Source organism: Pungitius pungitius, chromosome 7, assembly GCF_949316345.1.
Source record: "Pungitius pungitius chromosome 7, fPunPun2.1, whole genome shotgun sequence".
In the NCBI taxonomy this organism is placed as follows: domain Eukaryota; kingdom Metazoa; phylum Chordata; class Actinopteri; order Perciformes; family Gasterosteidae; genus Pungitius; species Pungitius pungitius.
Window position 1 is genome coordinate 1,336,863 of NC_084906.1, and position 23,198 is coordinate 1,360,060.

Here is a 23,198-nt window from a genome sequence, read left to right on the forward strand (position 1 = left end):
TAAACGCTCTGACACGAAGAACAAAAAGGTGTGTGACGTGAAGCCGAAGATCTCCCTACTGTACTTACTGTATGTCGACATTCTGCTGAACGCAGCCAATCACGGTCCTTTCAGAGCCCACCTAGAAGCATTTAAGGCTAATTTAGAACAAGAGGGCTATTGGCAACATGTCAGTACAATTCAAAGCGATAGATTAGATCGAGCTTTTGAAATGATCGGATTTCTCCCCCTTGTTGATCAGACTTGTTCCTCCAAAAGAGCATTGTGGTTTTTTTTCTGACTTTGCATTTAATCCAGCAACGCAAGGTGACCGTGATTGGTGCCCTTAGCTCCTGCATTGTTTTTGGTGACCGTTGGCTCGGTCATCTCAGTCCATCTGGTTGAGTGGGCCGACGGGGAGCTGTAACCTGGGTGAAACTTGACGCTGTCAGTGCAACCGTCACTACAGAATAATCTACAGAGGCCCAGGTAACCCTCCCACCATCTGTTCTGAAACACTACACCACAACCAACATGCCTGTGCATCTGTTAAAAGATGAATTAAGGATGCAAGGTTTTTCCGATCTTTATCTTTGTCCTGCAGTAATGAATTATTGCATGCAGATCGTGGAGTAAACGTTGGGGCATCCATGATGACTGATGGTACTGTATTGGCGTGTTGTGCCGAGTGTCGGTAACCCGTATTAATGTTGAGAAGCGCGTAGGGAGTGTGTTTATGTTGTGCTATAAGCCAGAATGCTTTTTGGTTCTGTCCCGTTCACCTCAAAACATGTGTGCAAGCTGTTTGTACGATACATAACGATGCTAAGATGAACTGAGAAACTTAGTTTGCTTCTTTCCAAATCCAATAAAAAGTTATAACTGGAACCATGTTTGCGCTTTGTATTCTTCAGTCTTGCGCTTGAATACATACAGAGAAGCAGCTCTGACATGATCTATATGTCTGTTTGAGGACGCGGGACATTAGTATGTTCACTGTTATGTGTTTGATCGCCGTGACCTTTGATGCAGACATTCTTGACCCCACCCAGAGGATGAAGCTTAGGTTTCATGTAGGGCTCCCAATGAGTCCAGTTCACATATTTGATTAAATGACTTGACACAAACGTACACTAACGTTTGACCCGACATTCACGTCTCCTGGTTGATGCATCACGGGGGGACTGGTGAACTAGTGGCATGTAGGTTTATTCATATCACAATAGAACACGTCTGTGTGGCTGCATGTGACCTCCACATGGGGCTCAGAGACCGACGTGATCCACACATTCACGCCTACAATCACAAGTTAAAGTAACAACTCACCAAACATCATTTTTAAAAGCAATTAGAGACAGGGTTGTATGGGTTGGAGCATTACTTTAAATACAATACAGTGATCATGTGTTTTCAAGCCTTCAGCATTGAGAATCAGATCAATCTCTGGGGGGGATATTGGAGAGAGAAGTCATTGGATGGGGGGGGGTCAGCCTCAGCAGAGGAAGGTGAGGTCGCTCTTCCTGCAGCCCACCTGGCAGCACACCGTGGTCAGTATGTTGTTAATATCTCGTCTGCTCATCTGGGAGCCTGGGGTGGTGCTCTCCAAACTGCTCTGCTCCCCTGTGGGCAAACCTGGAACAACAAAATGCAACTAAAGCTACAGGGATGCTTCTTTTTAATTCATTCCACTAGCTCGTAAACACTTTTACCCAAATGTACATTGCTAGAACTCGTAATCGTTTCCAACCGAGTAAAGAAGAGCCGTTTTAATATCGATCTTCGAGTGTTTTTTGTCTTCTCCAGTGTCACTCTTCTCTTTTCTAATCACCGTGACTGATGACTGCCCAACTGTGTTGGAGGGAGGGAGAGAGGCTGTTGTGTGGGCTCCTGAACTCTGATATGTTTAAACCACAGACAAATCTCTCTGCATGGGGGGGGGGGGGGGGGGGGGGCAGCTGTCTGCTTGTACTCCTACAGAAAGGCTCAATTAACAGTGTTCAGCACGTGCGATCACGGGGGTGGGGAGCCGTGCGTGGTTTTTACAAACGTGGAAAATGTCCCTCTGTCCCTTTTGAAGAAGGTCTCAGCACTCAGCATCATATCACGTGAACATATGAGAAATATTGTAAAGAAAACCTTTAGCGGTTATGGGTCCAAATCAGTAGAAAACTGTCTATATCATCTAGTTTGAAGAAAAAATGAATTTGAAAAAAAATCCTATTTTATATATTACTCGTTCTGATGATGTTGGGGCCTTCTAAGGTACTTTGTAGATGCACAAAGTATTCCAAGTGAGAGCCTTTTTATGTATGAAAATCTTGTATATATCTTAAATATATAAAGAGGACTTCCTACTGAAAAGGAGACCTGGGGAGACGTCCGTTTGAGTTGGCAAACTCCGATAGCTTCAGACAGAATTTTATTTATTTTTTTCAACTGGAGGGAGTGCCGCATCTTTCAATGGCAGATATGAACCAAGGGAATAATTACAACCATCAACACCTGTTTATGGTCAACTAATGCCTCAATGTATATAAGGCTACAGCTTCAGAAATACAACTATGTTATTCTGCATTAGTCCCCCTTTTGTACACACGTGTAACAACAAGTGTCATCCCCCAACTGAGGAGAGGGAAATTTAGTCTGACACAAAAAAGACTTCAACAATAAAAACCGAATTTGCCTCACCATCCGTGTCCGACTCGACGGGGAATCTCCTCCAACGGGATCCTCCGCAGGTGTAAACGACGGCCCTCAGGAACTCCCGCCCACATAGCTTCACCGCCTTCACCTCTGCTCCCACCTGGACCACACACACCGCTGCACACAACAGCAGGGGGAACACCACCAGGGCCCGCATGCTGGATGCCTCTGTTGATCCGGTTTGTTCCAGAAACTTCTGGCCTGTTTCCAGTTGGTTATCTGAGATCTTCTCGACTGTCGTTGAATCTTCCTTCTGGATCCGATGCTTCTCTCTCAATGTGTTATATACCGTCCACCTTTCAGCTCCTCAATGCTGGGTGTCCTTCCGCCTCCTCCCTCTAGCTCTCTCTCCAGCCCATCCCAATCACTCACTCACACACACACACACACACACACACACACACACAGACAATCGTTGCTCTGTCATGACAGTCGAGTCATTTTATGTTTCCGCTTGTTTTCAACATCCTCATTTTTAACCATCAACGGCAGAGTGACAACTATCAGCCTTTTACAACCTTCATTTAAGAGTCACATGAGAGGAGTGCAGCCTCTTCTGTGATTATGTGATGCACTTACTTCACCACATGGCTAATTACGTGATGAGAAGTCATTGCCAAACAGATGTTTGGCACCGTTGTCGTTGTCTTTACAGCAGTTTGAGTGATTTGAGAGGTAAAAAGTCAATGTTGACAGCATCATTATGCAGGTCATTATGGTGCTGTTGATGGTGTGCTGCGATACTTAGCGTGACATTTCAGTATGATCATTAAAGTCCCATCCCAGGATGTCAATCATGTTATATCCACAATATAAAAATAGAACAGAATGGAAAGAAGTGAAACGGGGACATGAATAGTAATAATTAAACAATTATTTGCTAAACTTCATGACGACTTTTGGAATATGCTTTCTTGGTTTTGCCCTTTTGATGGTTACTACTACTGCATCTACAGCAACATTAACTGCAAGCTTCTCATGTTCCTTAATGTGCGTGTGGCTCATTGAAGAAAAGTCCGCCAGGTTCCATCTCTGGCTCAGCGACTCCATGCCGACGTGTCCTTGGGCAAGGCACGTAACCCCAAAGGGCTTCCGTAGTCGTGGCTGCGGTGTGTGTGAAGGGTATGAATGTTGGTGCCTGATGGGCACGTCACACTGTGTGCTACCTCCTATCCTCAGTGCACGAATGGCTGAATGATGACGCCTTGTGTTTAAACATTACCGTAAGTCAACTAAGTGCTTTTGGATGAAATTATAACTGCGGAGCTTCATTTCCATCATGGTACACGAGCAAGTCAATAAGCGGACCTTAAATCCAGACTAAACATGCTTATGGTCTTCTTTTCAGGTGAGATTATCATGACCGTATCAGCAGACATTGTTTTATTCATTTAGCCTGGCTGTGATGACGAACATGTTTTCTGGCTTTGGGATACTTGCTCCTCGTCTTTGTGTTATCCCTGAAAACTACAAAGAGAGTGCAAAATAAAAAAAAAACTTTAAAAGAGATACAAGCATGTGTCTGTTTCATGAACTTTTCATGAGTCATTTGTTTCAGCTGCAATGGAGTAGAAAATACTCCCCCACGTTATGATGGGGGGTTGTTAGCTGTTATCTAATTACAACATGTGTTCAGAGGCCATAATGTCAAGACCAAATTTAACAATTGACACTGCAAGGAGAAGCTTTAAAGGTGATGTAAAAAGAGGATATTTTAATAAAAACAAACAAATCAAAAAGAAGTGCAGTTTGAAGATGTTTGACAACAGTGAAGATCAAGATTCATAGAAGAGGCCCAGGGAACCGATGAAGACTGTTTGTGTGGAAGAAATGTTTTAATCGTTTGACTAATATATATACACACATTTTATGGAAACCTTGAACTTTTGGTAATACAAAGAGACAAAAATGAGGTTTGCAGATAAGAGCTGTTGTACTGAAATTGTTCTTATCTCCAGGAGACATCCAGTCTCTGAAAAACATCGTACAACAGGATGCTTTATATAAATGAACGAAACGGGCACAAACCCAATTGTCTCAGGAATACGTCAGTGTACGTGTGCGTTTGTGTGAGTGAGACATCTTGTTTGTGTGTAAGTGTAACGGTCGACTGAGCGATTTCCCTCGTGTCCACCTGAGAGAGAAGAGGCAGAAGGACACTCTGTTTGCAGTGGGAGCTAACTGCTTTGTGTCATTGACTCACCGAAGGAATAATGGTTTCAAATTGCTGACATAATGTGCTATAAAGCCAGAAGAAGTGAACAAACACACACCGCTTACAGTTAAGTGTTCAATAAAAACTCCTTAATTGTACCAAACACTGCACTTTATTCAATTTGATTTTCCACAAACTTTTTCTATCCAAAAGGCACTTTTCTTATTTCTATAAAACAATCAACTTGTTATGTGTCCTTTTTTTCTTCTATATTTTGCACTGTTCCATTTATTTTACCCTCAATGTTAATTAATGACCAACTGTGTACTCCTTCTTTAGTCTTACGTTGCTGGACTCTCCAACAAAGTGTTTGTCAACTGATTGTGTTAATCTATCACTGTCCCCTTCCAGGAAGGCGTTTGTCTCTGTAGTAAATATAAAAGATATAAAAGTCAACATTGGAACTCATGGCAGCACCATTTTAACATAGAAATACCAATCGAGGCCTGAGCTCTTTATGCTGAATATAGAAATAACTATTTTGCAGTGAACTGGGATTGAGTTTTCATTTTCTGGATATAAACAATAGCATGGACAATTAACAACTCAACCTAAAGCCTGTATACCAAAAAGAAAACGCTCCTGATGCCCGTTGCCAGGTGGCAAGAGAAGTTATCTCAGTGAAGCTACTTTTTGGACTGTCAAGGATGCATTTTTATGTGGAGCGATTGTAAACTCGCTATATAATGTACAGCAGTACAATAATGCCATACAATACAACTGTTTCCCATTAAATGCAATTTTATGAAACCCATAATCACACTTTGCAGGAGTTTATATTTGTCATTGAGTTGAGTGAGTGATAATTTGTTGCGTTTCACTGATCTGAGTTCATTCACCCTGCCTCTGCGTGGCTCTCCCTCCACACCCACAGGGGGCGCTGTGGCGGCGCGGCGACCCCCCCGGACAGGGGACGTGAGCTGATGAGGACACCGCGGTGCAGGTTGTCCACTTCATTTGAAATGTCCCTATTTGCTCATCTTCTCAAATAATCTACTCGGAACAGCCAGACAGCCGAACCCGGGGTGAGTGTTGTTTACTTGTTACTTAACTACGTCGTGTTGTGCTAACTGAGGAAGTTCAGCTAACGTTAGCTAAAGGATGTCGTTATTTGTAACGTTACTATAACTTAAACTAACTGTTTCCGTGCTGAGGACACTGCAAACAGCCGTAAGTCGCTTCTACTTTCACTTCCGATGCTCTGCATGTGCTCAATGCATCTGTAGCTTGTTGCATGGATTGCGGTGTTGACGACCTTGACTTCCGCTGTAAAGTCTATTTTTGCAGTAATGTCCTCTAACGCACACTTGGATCACATATCTCACATTTATTTGATTAAGTAAATAAAGTTGGGATCAATGTCTTAATAACGCCGCTGATTGGTCGCTTTTTGGTTTCACCAAGAGATTAATGAGGCAATATCTGTAATCAGTTGATACATAATTATTTATTTGTTTTACTCTCAATCTGAGCCAGCAAAATAACTATCGATCGCTTAATTAATCTGAGAGACAAATGTAGTGAAGTAAAAAGTGATATTTTCCCCTTTAAAATGTTAGGAATTGATGAGTAACAAATGAAAGTTGGATAAAATCTGAAAAATAGTGAATTGCAAATACCTCAAACAAAACTACTTGATTACTGCACTTTGTTACAACTGTGTCTTCTTTTGTATGATCAACAGACTTTTGGGTTTTTTGTTGAACAACTTGTAACCACGGAATATTTGGCTTCTTCATTTGATAAATGACTCAATTCATTCATTTTAAGAAGCGTATTTATTTTTCTATGAGCTGAGCTTCAGTGCTTACGGGTTCGTCTCATCTTCTAGGTCCGGATCTACCATGGAGCTCGCCAATCTCATTCGGCAGCGGGTCTTCCAGCGACTCTGTAGAGCCCAAGTGCTTCCCAGGAGCAACCATTCGGGATGCGCCCAGCATGCCACTGGTCCGGCCGTCCCCAATTCCAAACGCATCCGACCCACGCTTCTGGTGTCCCGCTTGTACCAGCCCTCAAACCTGCGTGATGTCGGCCAGGACGTTCGGCTGCAAGGAGAGGTGACTTGTAAGAGCCAAAGGCTCATGCAGCAGGCCGGGCTCATCCATCCGTCTAGTCCTGGGTGTTACTACTACCTTCCTGGCATTGTGCGCTCCATGGAGAAGCTGGTGAGACTTGCTTATGTGTTACAGAATTAAACACATTGTGGTTATACATGCAAAGAAGACTTAGTCTGGTTCTGTCACGTCCACAAACTTGAATATACATATAGTTTAGTTGGATCTCTTCCTGTTCTCTTCTCTCAATACTTACAGCGTATTGTTATGCACAATAAACACAAAACAATACATGATTGATATTTCCCTTTTTGTTTACTATTCATTACAAAAAACAAAATATTAGAGCAAAAACCACTGTGGAAGTAAAGTTTGAGTATTATTGTATGAACGTATAATAACTTGAGTCTTAAATCCACAGGTGAGATTAATTGACCAAGAGATGCAAGGAATCGGTGGGCAGAAGCTGGACATGCCCAGTTTATGCTCCGCAGACCTCTGGAAGACCAGCGAGCGCTGGGACTTGATGGGAAAGGAGCTGTTCCGTCTGAAGGACCGCCATGGAGCCGATTACTGCTTGGGTCCCACACATGAGGAGGCAGTGACGACTCTGGTCGCTCACCAGACGACTCTCTCCTACCGACAACTCCCTCTGCTTCTCTATCAGGTAGCCTTTAGGCCTCTTGCTACTTGTGTATTTGTCGTAATAATATTGTAATTTATTAATGTTTTATTTATTTTTTTAACTACAGATCACCCGTAAATTCAGAGATGAACCCAAGCCAAAGTTGGGTCTGCTTCGGGGGAGAGAGTTCTACATGAAAGACATGTACTCGTACGATGTGAGTGAAGAAGCAGCTTATGAGACCTATGACTCTGTGCGCCAGGCGTACAACAGACTCTTTGCCCGGCTGGGTCTGCGGTGCGTTCAGGTGCAGGCGGACACGGGCAACATTGGTGGTAAACTCTCCCACGAGTTCCAGCTGCCGGCAGAGATAGGTGAGGACCGGCTTCTGGTCTGTGGAAGCTGCTCCTTCTCTGCTAATGTGGAGACCATGTCATCAGACAGCACTGACTGTCCGCAGTGCAAAACTGGTACACTGGTGGAGTCAAAGGGTATAGAGGTCGGCCACACCTTTTACCTGGGTAAGAAGTACTCTCATATATTCAATGCCACCTTCAGCAATGCACAAAACAAGCCTAGTGTTGCAGAGATGGGCTGCTTTGGTCTTGGGGTAACGCGTATTCTCGCAGCAGCCATTGAGGTTTTGTCAACAGAAGAGGGCATTCGCTGGCCAGGCCTTCTTGCCCCTTACCAGGTGTGTGTTTTACCCCCAAAGAAAGGCAGTAAGGTGGATGACGCGTCAGTACTGGCTACGGATCTGGTTCACACTTTGGGGGAGACCGTGCCTCATTTGAGAGGTGAAGTTGTTCTTGATGACCGCACACAGATGACCATTGGAAAGAGGCTGAAGGATGCCAACAGACTCGGTTACCCATATGTCATTGTAGTGGGACAGGGAGCTCTGGAGGAAACACCCAGATTTGAAGTGATTTGTCAGCAGACAGGTGAGACAATGCTTCTCAGTGAAGATGGGCTGTTAGATCTTTTGGGAAGAGTGGAAACTGTATGAATAAAAACAATGAATGTGGAAATTAATGTTTTGTTTAATCTTAATGTGTTCAAAGACATATGTGGGGGAATTTTATAATTTTAATTTTCTTTTATCCAAAGCGACTTACAATAATAATTTCAACCTTTACAAGAGACACAAACTCAGAAGAACAAGAAACAAGTGCAAGTGCAATTTTATCAAATTAGCTGATTTACAACTTGTTACAGATAAGAGCCATTATAAGTACAGTTTATTTTTGTAGTGTTTTTAGTCGAGGTTTAGTCTGAAGAGGTGTGCCTTTAGTTTGCGGCAGAAGATGTTCGGGCTCTCTGTGGTCCTGATTTCCATCGATAACATACAACTGACCAGTTTGTGTAAATCAATGGTAGCATTTTGTAAATAATGTAAAACAAGTCAGGGAAAACTTGTAAAATAAAATGACCATTTCCAGCGGTGAAAGAAGAACTTTCTTTCTGTAAGCAAAATACCGCATTATGCAGATATTGTAAATACTTCATTACAGGTGAAAATGTGGAATGTCAGAGATAAGGGTGTGCAGGCTATGCACGTGTGGAAGAGGAATGTGTAATTTATTTGTTCCGAAGAAAGCAACATTTTATACATACAGTACTATACTAAATAGAACAAACTTACTACAATATGTTTTTGTTGTTGATATTCGGTTGATGGCGGAACTAAAGTTCCGGCTGGTACTGTGTTTCCGCACGGACGTTATTCGAGTAGTACCGCCGAGGCACATGTGTAAACAAGAAGTTGGCTAACTTCTAGAAGAGGTAACGTCAACATAGCTGATGAGCTAGTCATACTAATCACATTTTACAGTGAATAGAAATATTTCTAAACCACAAAATAGCGCTTCACACAGAATTCTTTAGCCAAAATGGCGTCAAATGAGGTGCAAGATGACGACGACGGAATGGACGAGTTCATGGACAAATTCAAGACCCAGAATTATAAAAATGCGTTTAGTGAAGACAACTGGGAAGAGGTAACTTACGGTAACATGTAACGCGGACGGTTAATAACATTAGAAAAGAAAGATGATTCTACGTAAGGTTAAATGAGCGGTGTCATTTTGCTGTATGCCAGAAACCAAACGTTAAATGCAAACCTTTGTTCAAAGATTCTGTTTTTGTCTCATTCAGGAGTTTGATAGGATACCCATGTTCATGAAAAAAGCCCCTGAAGAAATTGACCCACAAAAATACCCAGAACTAGCTTGTCTGCAGGCCATTCTACACGATGAGGACAGACCCCCTGAAGGTCGGTGTGTGGGTCCCTCAAGCTTTTGAAACACCTGCCGGAGTTGATGAGATTTTAGCATTTCGATTCGTGTCCCCAGAGCAAGCAAAGAGCCTGAAAGATGAGGGGAATGCTTACTTCAAGGAGAAGAACTACGAGAAGGCCATACTGTCCTACACAGCGGGTTTGAAGAAGAAATGTGGAGACCAGGAGCTCGACACGGTCCTCCTCACCAACCGGGCTGCAGCGCACTTTCACCTGGGTACGGATCTCTGGTTTTCCTCTTATGTGGATCCATACGGATTGTTGTGCATGATCCCGGTAAGGTTGGTTTTCAAAGAATAAGTTAAAGCTATTAATTGTTATATGCAAAACAATAAAAAGTGAAGCAGTTGTTGCCAATGAATATCTTGGTTAAACATACTCCCTTCAATATTGCTCATATGAAATGTATTAAAAAGAAGTTAAGTAAGAAAAACATAAGTGAGCCTCAAGGAATTCTGTCGTGTAGACTGCAGACCAGCTCATTCTGGTTTACATCTCTCAGGTAACATGCGCTCTGCGTTCAACGATGCTGCAGCTGCAAAGAAGATTAAACCTGACCACCTTAAAGCCTTGATCAGAGGTAAGAAATATAAGTCTGCCTAGTCCTAGAACCTCCCCATAGAAATGTTGAGAAATTGATAATTATAGCAGAATAACAATGTGTAGTAAGCATAAAAAAAAGCAAAACACGTGTTTGTTTCTGCAGGTGCTCAGAGTTGCATAGAGCTGCGTAACTTTGCAGACGCCATCCAGTGGTGTGACGAGGGGCTCAAAGCTCATCCCACGGACAAGAAGCTGCAGGAGCTGAGAGCAGCAGCAGATAAACACAAGGTACAACAATACATTACTTCAAATCAACTTTGGGGGGAGGCTTCAAAGGATATCTGTATTACATTTTGTCTCTTTAGTGCTGAAAACCACAAATCCTTTAGAAAAAAATGTTGTGCCACAGAGAGCAAAGGAAAGAGATTCCAGGAAGGCCAAGATCAAACAAAAAAAGCTGCTTGCTGAGAAAGAAGCTCTTCTGACTGCTATAAAGGTAAGCATGATATTTTAAACTGAGTATGTGCTCTCTGTGCATCGAGCATGTGGGAATGAAATGAATTATATTGATTATAATACTGTCTAATCCGACATTAATTCTATATACAATAAAGCCTGATTAAATACTTATTATCAGATCATTTATTCTGTGCTTTCTGCAGAATCGAGGCATCAAGCTCCTCCAGTCTGTGAAGCCTCGTCCGAGCAGTTCAAACAGTGAGGATGAGGATGAAGGCTCCTCAGCAGCGATCTCACAGCTCAGCTTGGATGGACTTGGCTCTCAGGAGGCCACAGGCGCTCAGGTCTTTCTGGACGAGCAGGGCTCCCTGCACTGGCCCGTTCTCTTCCTCTACCCTGAGCACCAGCAGACTGATTTCATATCTGCCTTCTCAGAGAAAGACTGGTGAGCTCCTCTTGTCCTTAAAATATCTCCATGTGGTGTATTTCTCTTTGCCATTTGACTAAATGAACTTCAACATTCTAAGTGTTAATTAGAAACACAATTTGCCTGGTTCAGTTTCTTAGATCACGTGGCAATTATGTTCGGAGAAGAACTTCCACCGTGGGACGTGGACAGAAAATACCATCCAAAGGATTTGCAGGTTTGTTTGTTTTACCAAAATGTTATTAGTCATTTATTCCCCAGACAGTAGAGCTGTGCTTCTGTTCTGCAGCCTTGAAGTTACAAAACTGTATTTTTCTTACAAACTTAACCAGAGCCACACACACCAATGTTGTCTGTTACATATTGCTGGGCAATTATTCAATATAGTGATGTATCTCATGACAATGGAATCTTTTTGTGATGAAACCATACATTGAGACCCACAATTCCCTTGTTAAATTCAAAGATAAGAAGCATCAAACATCAAATTAAGTGTTTTTATTCTTATTTCCTTAATGTGATTACTGTATTTTTCTGAATAAATTTAAACATAGTATCTCTTTTGTCACTTTAAACTTCCTTTGCGCTTACGGTTTCAATTAAACTACCATTTGTCAAGTATTTTATTCACACAAGAGTATATCAAAATATGCTGTACCACGTAGTTTTTTCATCAATGAATATTGAATGACCAGAGAACAGTTAACCGTGACGACATCTCCTCACTTTCTAGCTGTACTTTGAAGATGAGGAGAAGGACACGCTCTACCAAGTGAACCAGGAGACGTCACTTTTGAAAGTGTTGACGCATAAACGGTACATCCATTGCGACAGGTTTTCCACCCGTGATTTCATCTGAATTTTTGTCACAAAGAATTTTCCTTTGTGATTAACTGCCAGGTGTTCATTACTTTCTTGTAACTGATATTTAAACCTGAACTTTGCGAGTGATTATATGCTAACGCAACTTGGCATGCTTGCATTGTACAAATTATAGTTGCCATGGCTGAAATGTGTCCTTGGCGTTTAGTGACATTTGAGTTTTTGGAACAATTGTATTGCTTGAAAAAAATCCTGCTGTCATTTTCTTGGTGTTTCCTCCTTGATCAAGTTACAAGTGATACTTTAATTCACTACACAAGAGTTGGATCCTCCTTCTCAAAGATCCTTTGTTTATGTTGAGAAATATTTGTTCCATGCATTTCTCAACTTACTTCCTTGATACTCATTTGCTGACTCACCGTCTTCTGTTTTTTCTTAACAGGTTTTTTGTTAAGTCAGGAAGTCCAAGCTTCATTGTTCTGGTTAAGAACTCATCATTCTCAAAGCAGTTTTTTACAGGAAAAACAATACGGAGTTTGTAAAAACATCGTCCTTCAAATCTTGGGACTTTATTACACTAAACTTGATATTAAACTCCAGTGGACTGAGTTTTCCCTTGAAATACTTAATACATGTCTGTTGTGGTAAAGAAGAGAAGGATACATTGTTTGACATCAAATATGATTAATAAATGAATATGATACACATGGTAATCTCCAAAAGCAGTCCATGGTGATTCTTCTTTGTGCAAAAAGATAAACTGCAAACTAGAAGCAAAACTGATTCAAGATTAATTATATAGAATAATTTCAAACAAAATGACCGATGATTTGCTCAGAACCCAGATCATCAGCCCTCAACTCTGAAAATCCCTCTGAAGCAAAGTTTGACTTAATTTGTGATATTGGGCTATATAAATAAATGTAAGTTATGTTGTTAGCATTTACACTACATAACAAAGTTACACACAACAAGATAAAGAAATATCTCAAATTTAAATTTATTTTCCAAAAAGAAAATGTATTGGACATCATTAGTAAACTAATGTGAGTGAGAAGTCAAAAGTGAGACGTGAAAGCTAGATGTTTACTGTTGGAATACATTCGTCAGGGAACCAGTTTTTCTTCTTCATCTGCCAAAATTCTCTGCAGCAGTGGATGAGCTCAGTGTAGTGAGAGTAACATCATTATGACTGTGTTGCTTCAGTTCGTAGCATCTAATGGCGTGTCCCATACCATCATACGGTAGCCTTTTGTCAATTTTGCTGCGTTCCACACGTTTTTCCACTTAAGGACAAACCGAACCGTCTTTGGACAAACACCACAGAAACGTTTTGGATAAATTTACGAATGAGGATTTAAAAAATAAATGCAGAGATCTTTTGTCTAAAATTGAAATAACTTTAGTCGCTAGTCAACAATATGAGTTATTAATGATCTTTAATCATCACCTGCAAATACATAGTATTAGTATTTCAGTTTAACTAAATAATCAACCTTATCTAAGCTATGAAAACACACCAGACTAATGAGGCCACAAAGCTCAGTTTGAGATAGTAACTGTACCTGGATAGTTCACAAATCCGGCTTGGGGAGGGTAAGCAGCCATCATTACTGGAGCGGGCTGCATTTGGAAAACAGTTGGTTGCTGCACAGTGACAACAACAGGAGCCTTTTTGCGATGCTTTATCTCCCGATGCATCTGACACCAGGAGCACCATCCGCAGCAACAGGAAATGGCAATGTCCTTACAGATAGATCCCTGCAGGAAACGTGAATAAAGGTGTAAATCAACTTTGCCTTACTTTCATTTAACTTTGTGTAAAATCCCGTACATCATACCTTGATCCCATATCTGTTTCGCATGGCAACCCTCATAGTCAGGACGGCAGGAGGCACAAACAGAGGTATCCCACAGGCTGCCAACACGGCCGGGCTGCACACGTCACATAGTGGGAGACAACGATTCTCTCCAAATTGTCCCGAAACCGTGCCAGCAAGGCATGGGCAGCACCAGAAGCCATAGCAACCTAGAACGCACACACAGTAGATACAATAATAGAGGGGGGGAACTTTAAGGGGAGTTGCTAAAGGCTCTACAATACATATGAGACGGACAGCTTTCAATCCTAACACAATAAAACATGTTAAAGTTGTGGATTTGTCTCTTACAGGTACTTGCGTCCTCAAAGCAGTCACAGAATCCACTGTCCCAGTCTACCAAGGGTTGTGTCGACATTTCTCACAGGAAACGACAGGCAGTAAACAATGAATCTATTAATGTACAGAAATAAGAGATCAGCAAAGGGCTTAACACAGAAACAACTGCTAATAACTTATCATACATATCGTACATCTTTTTGTTTAACATTTTATAACAATTTGTTTTAAATTAATTCCGTTATTGCATACACTAAGAGGCCATTGATTCATTCATAAATTCTATGCTGTAACCTAACTATGGTAATTCTGATGGCATTATATGCTTTCACTTAAAAAACATGTTATACTAAACTTACTTTTATATGGTATCCTATACTGTGGCATTCTAAAGTCAGTCTGTTACGTAAAAACAAAAGTCAAAGTCAGTACATCAGTGTCACGGTTTGGGTCCTCTTCCTGTCTTATTTTGTAGTTTTCTTGTCTCTCGTGTCTCTGGGTGAGCTTCACTTCCTGTCCTGTGATTGCCTGAGTGTTCCCACCTGTGTCCAATCACCTGCACCTCCCTTGTGTATTTAAGCCCTGTGTGCCTGTTGTCCCTTGTTGCGTCATTGTCTTAGTCAGTCACCGTTGGTGCACGTCCTTTGGCTTCTGTTTATTTTTTGTGGTAAAATAAATAGCACCTTCTGGAAAACTTGTATCCTGCGTTTGAGTCCTGCCTGCAACCTGCACCGACGCCCCTCTGACAATCAGGTCATGAAAAAAGACTATAGTATATTAGAAATGAGCCAATTACATGCTTTGTAAACTGTCTCAATTAAATACTTTTCAATACTAAGTAATATGCTGCAAAATGCAAAAAAACTATTATCAGTACAGATTTTTTAAAGTCATTAAAGAATACAAAATTATCATAATCAAAAAAGACATTTGTAAAGTCTGTGTCTAATTTTGTTAGCAATACCTTTTTCAGTGCCAAAACTATTTCCTTAAATATATTTCAGAAAAACTAATGATTGCTGATTCAGTTCAGGAATAGTTTGAATGATGCATAGCAAAGTTTGTCTACTGTCGTTGTTTTAATTCAAATCAAAATTCAAAAAAACCCATCAGATGGGGTCATTTAGTTCCAAGCCCATATTCATGTTTTTTGTTTACATTCAAATTACTTAAGAATAAACTTAAAAATCATACAAATTATAATACAGAGCTTGATTTAAAAAATAATGCATTACTATAAATTTACAGTTATGCTTTTTCACTACAGATGCAAATCAATTTCCCACAAAAAAGTTTTCAGCAATATAAGGTGTCACTAGAATGTAAAATAATACTTCAATGCACAGGTTTTCATGTTTCTATAGATATTCAAAATGATAAGAATTCACTATTATCCTCTCATAGTTTAGTCAATAGGAATAGAATCCTGCAGTATATTTACCTATGATCTAACACAGTAGTCTCTTAAAGTAGTCTAACTGATAACATTTCAACGATTTTAATATATATTGTCAAAACCAGCTACATGTTACTTAAGATGTATTTTATGTTAAGGTCTTACCTGATGCAAGTGGACACTTCTGAAGCTGTGAACCAATGAAAAGTTATTCACTGGATCTAGTTCTTATGAATGTAATCCGAGCAGAAGGAAACGAAACTGCAACGTGATCTACCTGATGGTTGGATGTGTTGGATGAGCTTTATACTGATGACTCTCTGTCGTGTGCTTGTTTGAACAAACACACAATGCTGCGAAACCTGAATCGTTTCATGACAACAAATTAAATCCAGATCACGCGGTATGTTCTGCTTCTTTTGATTACAATGTATTGCATGTGTTCAGTTGTTCCATTTTTAAATAAAGGTAAGGCCAATTGGCTTTATTTGTATTCATAATTCATAATAATTTCCAGTTGTCATTCGATTGGTCAGTTAAATACAATGTATTGATGAAGAATAATTCATAGAGGAATGGTCTTTACTCTATTTGGGAAATGTAAAGACTTCTTCCTTTGGACTCTCCACACAGACAGCAGCGAAAAAGACAAAGGAGGGTGTTTTCCAGAAGTAAATGAAGGAAAAAGTCAACAGTAGAAAAGCATCCACAAGACTGCGGTAGGGGCTGACATATTTAAATTAGGGCCGGGACTTTAGCGCGTAAATTACGATTAATTAATTACACAAAAAATAACACATTAAACATTTTTAATGCATTTTTACACTTATTTTTTGCACCGCGGAACGTTTCTCAATGGATGAGTTTCGGAGGACCGATTATACTGGAGCACCAACTAGCGTTCATGACTTCAGACAACAACAAACCACAGTGAACATGAACGAAGAAGCTAACGAGACCGTGTCGGGTGGCTCCGTGAATGGGAAATCTTATAATAATAAACACACGGATGGAAGCGTCGATAAGAGCGTGGTTGTGTGCAAGCTGTGCAACAAGGAATTCACATCGAGCCTCAAGTATCACCGCAACGCAAAACAATTAGCAGCTAGCGTGGACGTTACAAGGACCCACACCCAACCCACACTGCACCAGTTTAAGGACCAGGGTAACTAAGTCCACGTCTGACAAAATAACCAATGTTCTGAATGTACTTGAAAGTATTGGTCTACTTTAAAAAAAACATAGTTTACAGAAGGTCTACTTACCTATAGGCTACCTGAATTTCTGAAAGTACTATATTTCTAAATATGCTATCTCTACACTGGAATTGGTTGAACAAAAATAAAAATCCATGTGAAAAAAATTACTTCTCACTGTTTTCAGGTCAAATATTTATGCAATAAAATGCAATTAATTTTGATTAATTATTAAAAAGCCTCTAATTAATTAGATTAATATTTTTAATCGAGTCCCGGCCCTAATAATATATATATTATATAATATATATATTGACCTTACATATATTTTTTTATAATAATTTCTTTACCTATTATTTTAAAAAATATTTTCTTTTTTGACCCTACATATTTTGACTTTTTTCCCAATATTCTTTTCCCATGACATGACTGGAATGATCTTAGATGGAGCAACCTACACGTCCCTGTCACTAATGCCAAATGCCCCAAATTTCTGTACTTTAAACCTTATCTGGGTTCAACCCTCAAGGGAGATGGTGGCTCTTCCTAAATCCTTTTTTAGTTTTGAGTAACTGACATTTATAAAAAATCCTAATGGGATAATGCCCCAGAGACGGAATGGTGCATCTTGGAGGATCAACCATGCTATTCATCCTTCCTGCATTGGTAAAGGCACAAGTGAGTTGAATTTGAATGTAACAGAGAATTGGAGGGTGGATGCACTAAAAAGGGTAAGCAAATCTACACCCTGTGCCAGACTGTCAGTTTAAGGTTGTCCACAGGATGCCCTGAAGTAGACAAACATGTGATTGTCTTGAAAAATGCCCTCAGAGGCTGTAATAAGTTTCATGTCAGTGTGACCACTGAATGAGACACATCTGCTCATCTTCACCCGTCAAAAAGGTGGAACCCTATAGGCTACGTAGCATGGCTAATAAGTGCTAAAAGGCTAAAGCAAAGCAATTAACATCAAATTCAATTCATCAGCAAAAGATTCTTCATCATTCTTGACCATGCCATCATAACTCAAGTGAACGCGCCTTGTGTTTCTGCATAACCCCTAGGGTTCACTTCTCCGAAACAACCGTGGGGACAATGCCCCCACTACTACCTCCGCGGCAGTGCGCTCAAGACTTGGCACGAGCGGGATTTGAACCCACTGGCGGTGCGCACAGAGGCTTCTGGGCTCTAGCTTGCACCCCTACACTACCAGTCCTGGTCACATTTTGGCAACTTTGATTCTCCTATTTAACCTTGAGCATGTGAGTTAAACTTTAAAATTCTTTTAAATGCAATTTCCACATCTGGGCTTGAACCCACAACCTTCAGGTGCAGTGCAGGGGCTTATGTCAGCAGCTCTTCCAATGTGCTACTTCACCACACACAAATCAGACCTTTGTTTGTTGTATTTAACCTTGAGATTGCTACTCAAACCTGAAGTAAAGCCGAAGGCTAAAAAACTAAGACTGGGCTTGAACCCACAACCTTCAAATGCAGTGCAGGCTTGTGGCAGCAGCTCTTCCACTGTGCTACTTCACCACACACTAACCAACCCTTTGTTTGTTGTATTTAACCTTGAGATTGCTACTCAAACCTGAAGTAAAGCCAAAGGCTTAAAACCAAGACTGGGCTTGAACCCACAACCTTCAAATGCAGTGCAGCCTTGTGGCAGCAGCTCTTCCACTGTGCTACTTCACCACACCCTAACCAACCCTTTGTTTGTTGTATTTAACCTTGAGATTGCTACTCAAACCTGAAGTAAAGCCAAAGGCTCAAAACCAAGACTGGGCTTGAACCCACAACCTTCAAATGCAGTGCAGGCTTGTGGCAGCAGCTCTTCCGCTGTGCTACTTCACCACACACAAATAAAAGCAAAAAAACGTGTATGAGGAGCGGCTCAACATCAATAATGCTGCATAACCTGAGCCTACAGAGCAGATGGAGGTAAAAAACCAACAGAGCACATTAGACGTGTGCTCCTTGTTATTCAGTTATGACCTGTATATTGCAGATGACCTGTATAGTACAGTTAGATGGTTTGCTGAGGGTTTGAGGAGACTTGGTGAGAACGGGACTTTAGTTTGGTTTAATTTGTATCTATTTAAGCTTAAAGCCCTGTTGTGGGTGAGATGTCGGCAAGATTGACTGCAAAAGCGAAAACATTTTCGTCCCATCAAACCATTCAGAGACCTCTTGTGCACAGAATTCAACAGTTGCTGTTTTAAAGTCACACTGTAAAAAAAAACGTAAAAAGGTCGAATGACTGGCAGCAGCGGCTGCCAAACCAAAACTGTAAGATTAAGGTAAAATAACTTAATTCAAATGAAGTGTGAAAAACCATATATCTACAGGAATTTTCCCTTCAACATTTATTTTAAAGTTTTTTTAAGAAAGCAGTAAAATACTCTAAAAATATATACAGTATATTTTTCTGTAAAAAAATTGAATTTGTCATTATTAGCATAGCACTTAAATTTACAGTTGGATTGTTAATTTGCAGATAATATCTATTTATTTTGTGTTTTGTACAAACAGAAAAATTACTGTAAACATTTAAAGTTATTTTTCGTAAAAGTAGGATCTTTTTTTAAAGTGCAGTTAATTGTAGTTGAAGACCAAAGATCACATTTTGATGGATTCAAAAACGTGTCTTAACAAAAAACAGAATGTTTCCTTAAGCAGGCAAAATGTTAAGAACTTACATCTCCATCTGCTAGTCATTAGGGATAGAGCATTGAGGTGTCCCAATGAATAATCAGAATTGGCTTCATCAAAATCAGAATCGGCCCCATGTATATACAAACATACTCCGGTTACACATTGCTCTCAGATATATATGGAAGCCCATTTCCGCCATGCAAAAAAAAGGGTTAGAAAGTGGAAATTATTACTTAAAAAGTTGATATTATGACTTAAGATGTCGTTGTTTGGTAGATATACTTTACAAACCCTCTTAGCGACTTTTTTTTCAAAAGCAGCCACCAAAGAATCCAGCGACCTTATCTGGTTTTATTGGAGACTTTTGTGGAGACTATATACTATATTGATAAGTGCCGATACCACGATATTGGTACGTCGCGATATCGGCGATGTGCGGATGTATCACGATATTGATATGCCTCTATCGCGATACAATGGGATGCGCTGTGAATGAACGTGCAGACTTTAATAACGGAGGGAAACACTGACTTAAATAAGAACAGTAGATGGCTAGCTAGCCGCTGTAGCTACACAAGCGCTAGGCTATCGTTAGCTGCTGCAAGGACGCTGTCTTCAGTGTGTAAATAAAGTTTTCGGCTCAGGAACCGAAATCAAGTACCGAAATCTGCGTTGCGTTTCGGTACGGTAGCTACAAACACTGGCCCTCACTGTTCTGGCTCTCAATTGGTAACTAGTCCTAACACGTCAACACAAATATACAGATACCAATTTCCAACTAAGCTACCAAAACCCTTAATGAATTATCCCAGCCAAAATTCCTCTTGAATAAGAAGCTGTAACCTGCAAATATTGTCATCGGAACAATTTGTCCACTGGAAAAGTAAATTGTTGTGTGTGTGCTTTCAGGAGTTGAAGTGCTCAATCTGCTCTTTGCTGAATAGTGAAGCAGTGCTGGCCTGTAAGGGAACTTTAGTGAAATGGCCTATCTTACTTACAGGACTTATGGGAGGAAAGGATTGAATCGTTCACGAACGACACATCTCTAGCCACTGAGGCCTTGGTGGGTGCAGAGAGCTGCCAGCAGCCTGGCCTCATCCTGAAAGGCCTGTCCAGCGTCAACGTGACAATCAGGATTTAATATGTTATTCTTACTGGAGCAACTCAAACTTTTGTTGATTCTACTTGTCTCAGCCAAACATTCCTAAACAGTCTGTAGTCCTTGTACAGAACGTGGTGTTTCTGAAAGCAGTTTTTACAGGAAAAACAATACGGAGTTTGAACAGTTCCTCAAATCTTGGGACGCTAAACTTGATATTAAACTCCAGTGGACTGAGTTTGCCCTTGAAATAGACGTAATGGAAGATGCATGTCTGTTGTGGTGAAGAGAAGGATACATTGTTTGACATCAAATACGATTAATAAATGAATGTAATACAAATGAAAATCACAAAGACCACAATCTTCCCTCTCCCGGGCCACATCTACCAACTCTGACTGGGGGATCCCAAGGCATTCCCAGGCCAGTCCTGGGTCTTCCCCAGGGCCTCTTCCCAGCTGGACGTGCCTAGAACACCTCCCAAGGGAGGCGTCCAGGGGGCATCCTTACCAGATGCCCAAACCACCTCAACTGGCTCCTTTCAACGCAAAGGAGCAGCGGCTCTACGTCGAGCTCCTCGCGAATGGCTGAGCTTCTCACCCTAGATGCCAGCCACTCTGCTGAGGAAACCCATTTCGGCAACTTGTTCCCCGTGACCTCTAGTTCTTTCGGTCATGACTCATCCTTCATGACCATAGGTGAGGAATGAAGATTGACCAGTAGATCGAGAGCTCAGCTCCCTTTTCGTCACAGCGGTGCGGTAAAGCGAGTGCAATACCGCCCCCGCTGCTCCGATTCTCCGGCCAAGCTCACACTCCATCTTCCCCTCACTCGTGAACAAGACCCCGAGGTACTTGAACTCCTTCACTTGGGGTCAGGACACATTCCATTCCTGGAGTATTTCTATTTCATTTTCCAAAAAGAAAATGTATTGGACATCGTTAGTGAACTAATGTGAGACGTGAAAGCAAGATGTTTACTGTTGGAATACATTCGTCAGTGAACCAGTTTTTCCTTCATCTGCTCAAATTCTCTGCAACAGTGGATGAGCTCAGTATAGTGAGAGTGAAAAACTTTGTAGCATTTAATGGCACGTCCCAGACAGCCATACGGTGGCCTGTTGTCAATTTTCCTGCGTTCAACAAGTTTGTCCACTAAGGATTTTGTTGAACCGTCTTCGGATAAACTTCACAGAAACATTTTGGGTAAATCCACGAATGAGGATTTAAAAAATGAAGTCGCTAGTCAACAATATGAGTTAATAATATCTTTAATCATCAGGTGTAAATGCATTAGTATTAGTATTTCAGTTGAACTAAATAATCAACCTTATCTAAGCTATGAAAACACACCAGACTAATGAGGCCACAAAGCTCAGTTTGAGATAGTAACTGTCCCTGGATAGTTCACGAAGCCGGCTTGGGGAGGGTAAGCAGCCATCATTACTGGAGCGGGCTGCATTTGCAAAACAGTTGGTTGCTGCACAGTGACAACAACAGGAGCCTTTTTGCGATGCTTTATCTCACGATGCATCTGACACCAGGAGCACCATGCGCAGCAACAGGAAATGGCAAAGTCCTTACAGATAGATCCCTGCAGGAAACGTGAATAAAGGTGTAAATCAACTTTGCTTCACTTTCATTTAACTTTGTTTAAAATCCCGTACATCATACCTTGATCCCATATTTGTTTCGCATGGCAACCCTCATAGTCAGGACGGCAGGAGGCACAAACAGAGGTATCCCACAGGCTGCTAACACGACCGGGCTGCACACGTCACATAGTGGGAGACAACGATTCTCTCCAAATTGTCCCGAAACCGTGCTGGCAAGAAATGGGCAGCACCAGAAGCCATAGCAACCTAGAACGCACACACAGTAGATAGACAATAATAGAGGGGGGAAACTTTAAGGGGAGTTGCTAAAGGCTCTACAATACATACGAGACGCACAGCTTTCAATCCTAACACAATAAAACATGTTAAAGTTGTGGATTTGTCTCTTACAGGTACTTGCGTCCTCAAAGCAATCACAGAATCCACTGTCCCAGTCTACCAAGGGTTGTGTCGACATTTCTCACAGGAAACGACAGGCAGTAAACAATGAATCTATTAATGTACAGAAATAAGAGATCAGCAAAGGGCTTAACACAGAACTGGTAATGTCTTATACATCTTGTTTAACCACTAATTTGTAATTGAAACATATCTGAAAATGTCCTTACAGCACTTTTACATTCTAAACTATGTTTAATGACGACATTTTACTGGCATTTTTAAAAAAAATGAATTTCTTTATTGCATATACTAATGTCTTATGCTATTGATTCATTCTATACTGTAACTTAACGATAGTATTTCTAATGGCATTATATGCTTTCACTTAAAAGAAACATGTTATAAACTTTTAAATGGCATCCTATAATGTGGCATTCCAAAGTCATCGTATATTATGTAGAAACAAGTCAAAGTCAGCGGACATAACTGCAAACAATAAAACAGCAAATATCTAAAAGTGTAAAGAACGAAAAAATATATTTTATTTATTGTGACTATATGTTGCATT

The 23,198-nt window shown here is 40.7% G+C and overlaps 5 protein-coding genes across 5 annotated transcripts; 2 read left to right on the top strand and 3 right to left on the bottom strand.

The window, feature by feature from the left end:
- Positions 1-1,190: 1,190 nt before the first annotated feature.
- Positions 1,191-3,004, bottom strand: insl5a (insulin-like 5a). The gene is made up of 2 exons (XM_037470000.2): positions 2,668-3,004; positions 1,191-1,611 (listed from the first exon to the last, which is right to left on the bottom strand). Exons 1-2 carry the CDS (start codon positions 2,837-2,839, stop codon positions 1,472-1,474), a joined length of 312 nt encoding a protein of 103 aa, XP_037325897.1. The 5' UTR covers positions 2,840-3,004; the 3' UTR covers positions 1,191-1,471.
- Positions 3,005-5,779: 2,775 nt separating this feature from the next.
- pars2 (prolyl-tRNA synthetase 2, mitochondrial) lies at positions 5,780-9,230 on the top strand. The gene is made up of 4 exons (XM_037469964.2): positions 5,780-5,922; positions 6,729-7,062; positions 7,373-7,618; positions 7,704-9,230. Exons 2-4 carry the CDS (start codon positions 6,742-6,744, stop codon positions 8,583-8,585), a joined length of 1,449 nt encoding a protein of 482 aa, XP_037325861.2. The 5' UTR covers positions 5,780-5,922; positions 6,729-6,741; the 3' UTR covers positions 8,586-9,230.
- A 75-nt stretch (positions 9,231-9,305) lies between these two features.
- On the top strand, positions 9,306-12,835 carry ttc4 (tetratricopeptide repeat domain 4). The gene is made up of 10 exons (XM_037469965.2): positions 9,306-9,576; positions 9,734-9,851; positions 9,931-10,092; positions 10,378-10,455; positions 10,582-10,706; positions 10,828-10,914; positions 11,081-11,322; positions 11,437-11,521; positions 12,038-12,120; positions 12,569-12,835. The coding sequence occupies exons 1-10, from the start codon at positions 9,469-9,471 to the stop codon at positions 12,666-12,668; spliced, it is 1,188 nt and encodes a 395-aa protein (XP_037325862.2). The 5' UTR covers positions 9,306-9,468; the 3' UTR covers positions 12,669-12,835.
- A 161-nt stretch (positions 12,836-12,996) lies between these two features.
- Positions 12,997-15,991, bottom strand: LOC119216822 (placenta-specific gene 8 protein-like). Its single transcript, XM_037469968.2, has 4 exons — positions 15,847-15,991; positions 14,298-14,399; positions 13,968-14,155; positions 12,997-13,887 (listed from the first exon to the last, which is right to left on the bottom strand). The coding sequence occupies exons 2-4, from the start codon at positions 14,362-14,364 to the stop codon at positions 13,669-13,671; spliced, it is 474 nt and encodes a 157-aa protein (XP_037325865.2). The 5' UTR covers positions 14,365-14,399; positions 15,847-15,991; the 3' UTR covers positions 12,997-13,668.
- A 5,959-nt stretch (positions 15,992-21,950) lies between these two features.
- On the bottom strand, positions 21,951-22,743 carry LOC119216823 (placenta-specific gene 8 protein-like). The gene is made up of 3 exons (XM_037469971.2): positions 22,640-22,743; positions 22,308-22,495; positions 21,951-22,227 (listed from the first exon to the last, which is right to left on the bottom strand). Exons 1-3 carry the CDS (start codon positions 22,704-22,706, stop codon positions 22,009-22,011), a joined length of 474 nt encoding a protein of 157 aa, XP_037325868.1. The 5' UTR covers positions 22,707-22,743; the 3' UTR covers positions 21,951-22,008.
- Positions 22,744-23,198: the final 455 nt, after the last annotated feature.

Coding starts and splice junctions, on each gene's coding strand:
- LOC119216823 (XM_037469971.2), bottom strand. CDS start 22,706: ATGTCGACACAACCCTTGGTAGACTGGGACAGTGGATTCTGTGATTGC. Junction 22,496..22,639: donor CTTTGAGGACGCAAGTACCT/GTAAGAGACAAA, acceptor TGTGCGTTCTAG/GTTGCTATGGCTTCTGGTGC. Junction 22,228..22,307: donor GAAACAAATATGGGATCAAG/GTATGATGTACG, acceptor CGTTTCCTGCAG/GGATCTATCTGTAAGGACTT.
- insl5a (XM_037470000.2), bottom strand. CDS start 2,839: ATGCGGGCCCTGGTGGTGTTCCCCCTGCTGTTGTGTGCAGCGGTGTGT. Junction 1,612..2,667: donor CGTCGAGTCGGACACGGATG/GTGAGGCAAATT, acceptor TTGTTGTTCCAG/GTTTGCCCACAGGGGAGCAG.
- pars2 (XM_037469964.2), top strand. CDS start 6,742: ATGGAGCTCGCCAATCTCATTCGGCAGCGGGTCTTCCAGCGACTCTGT. Junction 7,063..7,372: donor TGCGCTCCATGGAGAAGCTG/GTGAGACTTGCT, acceptor TTAAATCCACAG/GTGAGATTAATTGACCAAGA. Junction 7,619..7,703: donor TCCCTCTGCTTCTCTATCAG/GTAGCCTTTAGG, acceptor TTTTAACTACAG/ATCACCCGTAAATTCAGAGA.
- ttc4 (XM_037469965.2), top strand. CDS start 9,469: ATGGCGTCAAATGAGGTGCAAGATGACGACGACGGAATGGACGAGTTC. Junction 9,852..9,930: donor TGAGGACAGACCCCCTGAAG/GTCGGTGTGTGG, acceptor TCGTGTCCCCAG/AGCAAGCAAAGAGCCTGAAA. Junction 10,093..10,377: donor TGCAGCGCACTTTCACCTGG/GTACGGATCTCT, acceptor TACATCTCTCAG/GTAACATGCGCTCTGCGTTC.
- LOC119216822 (XM_037469968.2), bottom strand. CDS start 14,364: ATGTCGACACAACCCTTGGTAGACTGGGACAGTGGATTCTGTGACTGC. Junction 14,156..14,297: donor CTTTGAGGACGCAAGTACCT/GTAAGAGACAAA, acceptor TGTGCGTTCTAG/GTTGCTATGGCTTCTGGTGC. Junction 13,888..13,967: donor GAAACAGATATGGGATCAAG/GTATGATGTACG, acceptor CGTTTCCTGCAG/GGATCTATCTGTAAGGACAT.